The sequence below is a fragment of the Lagenorhynchus albirostris genome, chromosome X (genome assembly GCF_949774975.1).
Source record: "Lagenorhynchus albirostris chromosome X, mLagAlb1.1, whole genome shotgun sequence".
NCBI classification, from domain to species: Eukaryota; Metazoa; Chordata; class Mammalia; order Artiodactyla; family Delphinidae; genus Lagenorhynchus; species Lagenorhynchus albirostris.
In genome coordinates this window covers 86293891-86303998 of record NC_083116.1, presented here as the reverse complement: position 1 = coordinate 86303998, position 10108 = coordinate 86293891, and the positions used below count along the sequence as shown (strand labels likewise).

At 51.3% G+C, this 10108-nt stretch overlaps 1 protein-coding gene across 4 annotated transcripts; it reads left to right on the top strand.

The window, feature by feature from the left end:
* The first annotated feature begins 1528 nt into the window (after nt 1-1528).
* TSPYL2 (TSPY like 2) lies at nt 1529-8714 on the top strand. 4 transcript variants are annotated; one of them, XM_060137777.1, is made up of 7 exons: nt 1529-2487; nt 3753-3830; nt 4012-4069; nt 4157-4302; nt 4429-4526; nt 4843-5693; nt 8004-8714. In XM_060137777.1, the coding sequence occupies exons 1-7, from the start codon at nt 1666-1668 to the stop codon at nt 8171-8173; spliced, it is 2223 nt and encodes a 740-aa protein (XP_059993760.1). In that variant the 5' UTR covers nt 1529-1665; the 3' UTR covers nt 8174-8714. The 4 variants fall into 4 exon arrangements, with proteins under 4 accessions (XP_059993760.1, XP_059993758.1, XP_059993759.1 ...); XM_060137775.1 differs by having other exon boundaries at nt 3958-4069; XM_060137776.1 differs by having other exon boundaries at nt 1530-2487; nt 3958-4069; nt 4855-5693.
* The last annotated feature ends 1394 nt before the right edge of the window (nt 8715-10108 follow it).

The window sequence follows — 10108 nt, the reverse complement described above, 5'->3', positions numbered from 1 at the left end:
GGATGTCACAGGGGAAAAAAAAAAAGCCTGGGAGTCTCCCCAGCCAGCCTGTTCCCTGGGCATTCAATTACTTTACTCTCTCAGATGCACAGAATTGAGTTGACCATACTCCTCAGTTCTTGGCACACTGTATCATCATTGGTTCATATGAGGCCCTTATATTTTTTATTTCGTTTTGTTTTGTCCCCTTCATCACCCATCCCTGATCCCATGTCCCCTTCCACATAGGCACCCACTCTCGTGTATTTAACGTACCGTCCTTCCAATCCACCGTTCATGTGTTTATTTACATATATGTGTATCTGTGAAAATGTATGGTATTGTTATGTGTTTTAATTTACATAAACAGTATTGTACTATAAATCTTGTTCTGTTTCTTTCTTCACTCAACATTCTGTTTTTGAGAGATCCAGCCATGTTGCCGTATGTAGACCTAATTCATTCTATAACATGGTCCATCTTATACATGTATCACATTTTTCTTATTCATTCCCCTGGGTGATGGGTCTCTAGGTTGCCTCCAATCCTCTGCTACCACAAGCCTGCAATGGGCAGTTTCCTACATGTCTTTTTAGGGACTCCTTATTTAGAGGAGAGGAAACAAGCTCAGAGAGAGGTAGTGATTTGGTTAGGGTTTAAGTGAGGAGCAGATCCTTGACGCGAATCCCACACCTAAGCCAGAACCCCACCACCATGCCTCACGAGAGACCATCCAGCTGGCTCCCCAAAATCTAAAATAGAATTTAAAACAGCATACACTGAGGAAATGGAAAGGATGGGAAGGAGAAGTATGGAGTCGATGAACACATAGAAAGTCCTAGAAAGATCTAGCAGATGAACTGAATCACAATCATTTTCATGACGCAGAGGAAGTTACTTTTTTTGGTGCGATTATTATTGCTAGAGCTATTTTGCAGAAATGGGAAACGCCACGTCAAAACCTGGCCCCAAACAAAAGACCCTCGATTTCTAAACCCCAGGCTCCTTGAGTGCCCCCTGAGCCGCGAAGAGCCGCCTCCGAGTTCGCCGCCGCAGGGGCGAAAGCCAGGGCTGGGGCAGGGGCAGATTTAAGAAGTGCGTAGTTGCTGACGGGGAGGGGAGAGGAGGGGGAGAACGACAGCGAGGCTCTCGAGTCTATCTGAGCACATCCTGCTCACTGCTTGCGCTTGTTTTTTGTTTTGCGTTTGGGTCTTCAGAACCACTGATACTTATCCCATTGGATAAGACGTCGGCAGAGTGAGGTAGAGGGTCTTCTTCCCTTCAGCTCTCCCCGAGGCCAATAGTCCTGCACCGTCTCTAAGGTCGCTAAGGGAGGTGGCCCGGTGATTGGCGGGCCCGAGGATAGCCAATGGGAAAGTGATGAGGTGCGGTGTTGGCAAGCAGATTGCGTGCGAGCGGGCAGGGGGCGGGGGGCCGCGAGAGCAGCCGCGGCGGCTGGCAGCCAATGGAGAGGCGGGATGGCCCCTGGCGTCAGCGAGGGGGCGGGGTCTGGCGCTTGGCGCGGAGGGAGTAGGGCAGGCGCTGTGGGAGGGAGCGCCAGAGCGAGGCTGAGAGCAGAGCTCGTCGCGTGAGGCGCGGCTCTGCTTCAGGTGTGACAGGCAGCGGCGGCCTGGCTGAGAGCGAAGGGGTGAGCGCGAGCCCCTGAGCTGTGCGAACGCGGTCACCATGGACGGCCCGGATGAGGGGCCTCCGGCCAAGGCCCGCCGCCTCAGTAGCTCTGAGACCCCTCAGAGCGAGCTGCCGCCGCCGCCGCCGCCGCCGCCGCCGCCGCCGCCGCCACCTCCACCTCTCTTGCGCCTGCCCCTGCCTCCACCTCAGCAGCGCCCGAGGCTCCGGGAGGAAACCGAGGCGGCACAGGTGCTGGCTGACATGAGGGGGGTGGGACTGGGCCCCGCTCTGCCCCCGCCGCCGCCCTATGTCATTCTGGAGGAGGGGGGAATCCGCGCGTACTTCACCCTGGGGGCTGGGGGTCCCGGCTGGGAGCCCGCGATCGAGTCAGGGTACGGGGGGACGCCCCCTCCCACGGAGAGCCTGGAAACGCTTTCTCCCTCGGAGGTTTCTGGGGGAAGCCTGGAGATTGACTTCCAGGTGACGGAGCCCAGCAGCTTTGCAGGAGAGAAGGCCCTAGAAACCTGTAGCGCAGGGGGGCGGGGGTACCAGAGGTTAGCCGGTCCAAGGGGGAGGGAAGAGACCATCATCATCGTGGAAGACGACGACGAGGATGAAATGGAAAGTGTGAGGAAGAGGAGGAGGAGGAGGAAGAGGAAGCCCAGGAAGGTGAAGAGGGAAAGCCGAGAGAAGAATGCCGAGAAGATAGAGTGCATCCTGCAGGCGCTGGAAAACATTCAGCTGGACCTGGAGGCGGTGAATATCAAGGCGGGCAAGGCCTTCCTCCGTCTCAAGCGCAAGTTCATCCAGATGCGAAGACCCTTCCTGGAGCGCAGAGATCTCATCATCCAGCATATCCCAGGCTTCTGGGTCAAAGCAGTATCCTTGTCATCTATATTCATGGGCCAGGAGCCCATGACCAGAAATGGGGGGCGGTGGGGGGGAGGGACAGGCTGGGTGAAAGGGTGTGGGGGCGGGCCCCTATTGGAAGAATGACGAGGTCTGGTGGAGGAGGGATGGAAGGAGTGTGGCAAAACATCAGAGAAGCTGGACTGGAGATGGCGAAGGGGGGAGGGGGCAACACAGCATAAAAATTGGACCACAGATGGGAAAGGGGGAGAGGAGGAGCATAGCATAAAAGAAAATGGATCACAGACGGTGAAAGGGGGAGGATAGTAGAGGGGCACACAGCAGAAAAATTGGACCAGAGATGGTGAAAGGAGGAGGGGAGGGTCACACAGAAGATAAACTGACTCAGAGACAGTGAAGAGGGAGGAGAAGGGCACACAGCAGAGAAATGGCCCAGAAAGGGTGCCCAAGTCACACATGGCTGTGCAAGCCTAGGTCTCTGCTTAGATACTAGGCAAACCCCAATCCTGGCTGGAGAGGATGGGGCTAGAAAGGGACTGGAGCCCTGAAGGATCAGGAGAAGGAGTAGCTAGGAATGGAGAGAAAGGAGTTAAATGAAGGAAAGGGAAAAATAACAAGAATTCACTATTGGTGATAAGCTTATCTCTAGGGGACCATGCAACATGTTAGGAACACATGGATTTAACATCCTAATAGAATTATATGGACACAGACCCTTGGCATTCTCAGTATCACATGATCACAGGCGCTCAGTACCCAGGCACAGTATTATGTGGCCACAGGTCCTCAGTACATAGACCATAACATCACCTGGACACAAACCCTCAGACTCAGATACACAACATCATGTGGACACAGACCCATAACACCCAAATATATATAACATCGTGTGATGACAGGCCCTCAGCAACCAGATATAGCACCATTTGCACATGGGCCTTCAGCCCCCAGACACACAATGTCTTGTGAACACAAGCCCTCAGCACCCAGAGACACAACATCACTTGGACATAGACTCCCAGCACCCAAACACACGGCAAATATGAACCATGGCAAGGCCACTTAATACAGAGGTTTGACATTTTATAAACATAGGCTCTTACCACACAGACAGTATCATGGGAATAAAAGTATGGGTCATGTCCCATTGACCACAAAAGGAATTCTCCTTCTCCAGCCTCTCTTTTGTTCAGCCCTGCCTAGCCCTGACTGGCCTTCCTTCCCTCCTTCTCATTGAACAGTCACTCCTTGACCTAAACTGCTCCCTCCATCAGTTCCTCAACCACCCCAAAATTTCAATCTTGATCAACCAACGTGATGAAGACATTTTCCGCTACTTGACCAATCTGCAGGTCAGGCCAAAGAGATATCTTTTCTACCAGGACCGGGCAAGGAATCTGGTCCTTGGAGGTGAGGGGAGGTTGGGTGGGAGGGGTCACAGTGTGGTGGGAATTCCACCATTACCCCCACCCTGAGCAGGTACAGGATCTCAGACATATCTCCATGGGCTATAAAATGAAGCTGTACTTCCAGACAAACCCCTACTTCACAAATATGGTGATCGTCAAGGAGTTCCAGCGCAGCCGCTCGGGTAAGAGGCAGTCCCAGAGCAAATTCATGCCCCCTGCCCCATCTATCCTTGTCCAGTGCCCTCTCCATAGCCTCCTTTCCCCCCCAGGCCGGCTGGTGTCTCACTCCACCCCAATTCGCTGGCACCGGGGCCAGGAACCTCAGGCCCACAGGCACAGGAACCAGGATGCCAGCCACAGCTTCTTCAGCTGGTTCTCAAACCATAGCCTCCCAGAGGCTGACAGGATTGCTGAGGTGGGGCCCCTCCTGGCATTGCCAGGGAAGGCCTTGCTAGCTTGCCCCTGGGTGCGTGGGGTATTGGGAGTAGGCTCTGTGACATGTACTCAGCTTTGTTCTCCCTTCCCCTGTCTCTTTCAACAGATTATCAAGAATGACCTGTGGGTTAACCCTGTGCGTTACTACATGATGGGAGAAGGGGGCTACAGGGCAAGCAGAAAGAAGCAAGAAAAGGAAGAAAGGTGATGGTGGGGGTTGGTGGCTGAGAGGTGGTTTGTTAGGGGTGGGGCAAAGACTAGGCTAGTGTCACACAGTATTTGTAGAGCCAAAAGGGACCTTTGAGATAATCCAGTCCACTATGTTTTACAAGTGGGGAGTGATGCCCAGAAATGGGGTGTGATCGGCCTGAGGTTATGTAGTCAGGGGCAGAAATAGGACTCTCCCCACCTAGCCTCGTCCCTGGGAACCCCTGTAGCCTACTGCCTCCCCAGTTGCTTACCACCTTTCAGTGTCTGCTCTGGGTACACCACCTCCCACCAACCCTATACTCAACCCCAGGCTTCCCCACAGTAAAAACAGGGATGAATATGAGGTGGTGATCGTGGAAGACTCCGATGACTGTCACATCATGGAAGACATTACTGGAGAGACTTCAGACAGTGATGGTATCACCGACAATGAGACCATTCATGACATCAAGATCTCTGACTTCATGGAGACCACTGACTGCTTCGAGACCACTGACAACGAGATAACTGACATCAGCGAGAGCCTCTGTGACAGCGAGTGCCCTGACCACAATGGGAGCATTGACAGTGAGACCACTGACAATGAGAGCCCCAATGACAACGAAACCACTGATAACAATGAGAGTGCTGATGACAACGAGACCACTGACAACAATGAGAGTACCGATGACAACAATGAGAATCCTGATGACAACAATGAGAACCCCGATGACAACAATGAGAACCCTGAAGACAACAACACTGATGACAATGAAGAGAACCCTGATGACAACGAAGAGAACACTGATGATAACGATGAGAACGCCGATGGTGACGAGAACACCAATGGTGATGATGAGAACCCCAAAAGTGGCAATCACAGCAGCAACGGCAGCAACCAGGACAGCAGCGACAGTGACAATGGAGACAATGACGGCAGTGATATTGAAGATAACGATGGCAACGAAGGTGACAATGAAGGTAGTGATGATGATGGCAATGAAGGTGACAATGAAGGCAGCGATGATGACGACAGAGACATTGAAGACTATGAGAATGACCTTGAAGACTCTGACAAGGATCACCATAACAGCGCCAACCAGGATGACTATGAGGACGAGGTAGAGAACATCTCCGTAGAAGAATCATCAGTGGAAGAAGAAGAGGAGGGCAGTGAGGAAGGTGAGCTAGACCCTCACCTCTTGTCTTACCTCCTTTCTCTTCTCTCAGAGAAAATCTGCCCATGGTCAGAGTATCAAGGCATGAGCACAATCTGCTCTTGTAGAGAAAAGAAAAAAGCATTCTGAGTAAGTTTTTAAACAGAGCAAGGTCAGGGAACATTTAGCTCACAAATGTAACAAAACCAAAACAAATTTCAATTCTTGGTGATGGGTAGATAGGTTGTAACAGAGCACAAGACAAATGAAGCAGAGAGAAGAGATAGGAGGCAGTGGGTGATATACTAAGTAAGACAGGTTCTCACACAGAGAGAGGGAAAAAAATGTCAAACATGTTGCAATTCAGCACACTCTGTACCCAGCCCTGGCCTTCTGGGAACTCCCAGGCTTGTTTGGGGGGCTGGGGGTGAAGTGAACAGTGTGCTCAGTGAGTCCAGAGGAGGGAGGAGCTAATTCTATCTCCAGAATCAAGAAGGAGAGAACTAGAGAAAAGAAGTGACATTTGAATTGGAGGCTGTCTTCACATTAAGGAGCATTATGGGGCATTCCTGGTGGAAGGGATCAAATGAAAAAGAACCTGGAAGGGTGAAAATGCATAGTATGTTGGGCAGGGTTTCCCAAATTGTCATCTGAGGACCCTTCACTGGTTCCAAAGCTGCTCACAAAAAGGTTCAGTGGTCAAATATGTTGGGGAAATACTGCATACAATAATATCCTTATGTAGAGTCACATGTATGTTGGCACCTTAAAGGCTCTGATAAGTCCTGCTCTAAGAAACCTATTTAAACATTGTGGAAGTCAGCATTTCCCAAACATCTTGATCACAAAGGCCATTGTTCACTGTCCACCAAAGAATACATTTTGGGAAATGCTGAAGAAGGGTTGCATATGGGGGGTTGAGGGAGAAGGCAGTATTTAAGGTGACTGCTAGGTTTGGTTCTGGCCTGGATGACTGGCCAAAGGAGGCACCATTTCCTGGGATGGGGAAGGGCGTCGTGGTGGGATTGATGGGATGCAGGGAGGAACATGGAGTTGGAAGGGCTTGTTGGGCATAAGGTACGGGTGGCTTAGAGGCAAGTGGTTGGTGATATGCCTGGGAAGTCAGAAATTGTAAAGAAAGGAGATAAGCCAGAGCAGAATCCTACCTCTGGATTCTGGAGCCAGTTAACATTAATTGGGTCCAATTAACATTAATGAAGTATTTACTATGTTGCCAGGCACTATTCTAAGTGGTTTTCTTGCTTTGACTAATTTAATCCTCACAGCAACTCTTATGAGGTAGGTACTACTAATCCTTTTATAGATGGGGAAACTGAGGCTCTGAGAGGGTAGAGTTAGGAGGAGCACTAGGTCGTGGAACATTCTGAGAAGGAGGGGATTGTCACCGGTGTCCAGTGCTCCTGAAAGGTCAAGTAAAATGAGGACTGGGATGTGTCCATTGGATTGGGGGCTGAATAGATCATCTGTGGCCTTGGAAAGAGTAGTTTCAATGGATTGGTGGGGGTAGAGCCAGACCACAGTAGGAATGGGAAGGAAATGAACAGGGGTTAAGGCAGTAGAGTCAAACCTTGGCTAGGAAGGGGATGGCAGAAGGCGGACAAGGGATATGTTTGAGCCTGGCTGTAGGCAGGCAGATGGAGGAGAGGCAGCCCCCTGGGGTAGGTGGAAGGTGCAGGAAGACCAACCACTCCTGGGGGTTTTGGCCATGGAATCCCTGGCAAACTTCCATTGAGGGCACTGAGGAAGGAGGAATTGAATGAGCGAGTAGACACAATCTAGACATATTTCTAGGTAGGGAAACGGAGAGAATTGCTGGCCCCATACCCTCCTACTCGGTGGCATCTCTTCTTTCAGAGAAGGGGAGGCAGAATTATCTGTACAACCCTAGGGTGGGAGCCGGGGTGGGGAATTGGGCTGAAGAAGACAGACTGAGGCCTATTTGGATCAGACTGGGGAGAAAGAGAGAGGGAGCTGCCTCTGGATGAACAGAAGTTCTATTTAGCTGAGGTCAGAGCTCAGGAAGAGACACACGTTGCATACAGGGGGTGAAAAAGCTACTTTTAGAGATGTATCAATTTTGATAGGACAGAGGCATCCCACTCTGCCTTCCTGCTTCCCTCCCACTTGCCCTTACTTTCTGGACTTGAGTTCACACAGACTTGGCTGCTTGTTCCAAGCAGAGGCTTTTGGCGAATGGTCCCGCCCCTCAAAAGCCCTGACTATGGACTCTGTTCCCTGTTAAGAGTGACATCTACCTGTCTACCTAACCATCCTCCTCCATTTTTCCCTCCTTACTTCTCTCTCCCCTGTACAGGCAGTGAACAAGAAGGTGAGGACAGTGATGATGAGGAAGAAAGCGAGGAGGAGGAAGGAATCGAAGAAGACTCAGAAGGAGGGGAAGACTCAGAAGACTCCGACATGGAGGAGGTGCTTCAAGTCCCAAACCCTTGGGCCAACCTGGGGAAGAGGGGCAAAACGGGATAAATGTCTTACCTTTGCGGGGGCTGCCTCTCTGTATCCCTCTCCCCCTGCCCCATTTGCCCTCCCTATCAGCTAGGGCCGAGCGGCCCCATATTGCACTTCTGGGGGATGACTGACTTCGTACACGGGTTTAAAGATTATTTTTATGGTTTAGTAATTGCAGAGTTCTTATTTTGGGCGGAGGGAAAGGGGGATTCCCCCTTCCTTTTGGCCCTCCTCTCCCGCAGGCTTCTGTGTGCTGCTAAACGTATTTATTGTGATGCCTTGGTCAGGGCCCCTCTATCCCCCTCCTCGTGCTGTGTGGAGTGGACACCCTTGATCCCAAAGCGGGGAGGGCCGCTGTGGCCTTGGGGGTCTCTGCCGCCACCCTGTTCTCCCGTCTCTTCCCCTCCATCCCTCGCCCTTCCCCGCTGTGCCCGCTAGCCCGCCTCGGTGTCTATGCAAGGCCGCTTCGCCATTGCGGTATTCTGGTCCCCCTCCCCCAGAAGTCCCGCCTCGTTCCCTGTGAACCCTGGTAATCCTAATAAAATTCTGAGCAAATTCAGAGTGCTGCTTCGAGTCTTTTGTCCCATTCGGTGCGCGGTCCCCAGCAGCCAGTCTCCCTTCCCACAGGCCCGCAAGTAGTCGCCTCGCCTACGCAGTGGCTTGCAAGATGGTAGTTGCTGGGGGTGGGGGTGGCTGGCTGGGGGCGAGCTCCGCGGGACCGCAGAAATGTTGCATCAGGCCAATGCGGACTATCCTGGCCAATGGCAGGGCGAGGCCGAGGAAGCCCCTCCCTCTCCGGGCGGCCGCAGCAGACCCAGGCAGGTAGCAAACAGCATCCCACGCCTTCCCCTCCGCGCACGCGCACAGGAACGCCCTGGGCCCTAGAACATCCATTTATTCAGTGATTCATCTTTTTATTTATCGTGCGTCAAACCTTTCCTCGGGCCTAGTATGAGCTGAGTGTGGGGGAACCAGAGGAATCCATTTTTCTTGCTCGCATGTAGTAAAATAAAAATGATACCGGTCGGGACTTAACAATCCAATAATGCCGGAGTGCTCTCTCGTCTTAGGAAGGGGGTGTAGGATCCCTGGAGCTGGACCTGGGAGAGAAGGCAAGAAAAGACAGCCCAGGCTGGGGAGTTTGCATAGAGATAAAAGAAAAGCAAAGGAAAATTACTATGTAGCTGTGTGACCGGGGGGGGGGGGGGGGGGGGCGGGGGGGCGGGAGTTGGGCGTCTGAAAGGCCCAGTGGCTTTAAATTTTGGATACAGTAACTTTATTTCCACGGACACCAGAAAAACCTCCCAGATTCTTTCTGGATCATAACGATAATTTACACAGATATCCAGGTATGTCTTCTGTAATATACCTCCCGAACTTTCCATCCAACGCCCTTACTTTGCTGGAAGTCTTCAGACTGGGTCAGATTTGCGTTTTACAGAATGCCCTCTGCTGGCTGCCCGGAGCATGGATTGGAGGGAGGGAGAGCAGTGAGGAAGCTGACGCTATACCTAAGGTGAGAGTGGCGTGATGGGGGCAATAATGGAAGGTTTTTAAAATAAATTTTTTCTTTTAGAAGTTTTAGATTTACAGAATTATCGCAAAGATAATACAGAGAGTGTCCGTATACCCTAAAGCCAGTTTCCCCTATTGTTAACATCTTACATGTAGTATGATACATGTAGGTGGCTCCGTGGCGCAATGGATAGCGCATTGGACTTCTAGTATGATACATGTGTCACAACAAATATCAATACATTATTATTAACTAAATTCCATATTTTGTTCAGATTTCCTTAGTTTTTACCAAATTTCCTTTTTCTGTTCCAGGATGCCATCCAGGACACAACATTACATTTAATCATCATGTTGCCATAGACTTCTCTTGGCTGTGACAGTTTCTCACACTTTTCTTGTTTTTGATGACCTGGAGTCATCAACATTTGAGGACTA

Excerpts from the sequence above, each read along its gene's own strand:
- TSPYL2 (XM_060137775.1), top strand. The coding sequence starts at position 1,666 with ATGGACGGCCCGGATGAGGGGCCTCCGGCCAAGGCCCGCCGCCTCAGT. Across the intron at positions 4,527-4,842 it reads AAGCAAGAAAAGGAAGAAAG|GCTTCCCCACAGTAAAAACA; the intron begins GTGATGGTGGGG and ends ACTCAACCCCAG. Across the intron at positions 5,694-8,003 it reads AGAGGAGGGCAGTGAGGAAG|GCAGTGAACAAGAAGGTGAG; the intron begins GTGAGCTAGACC and ends TCCCCTGTACAG.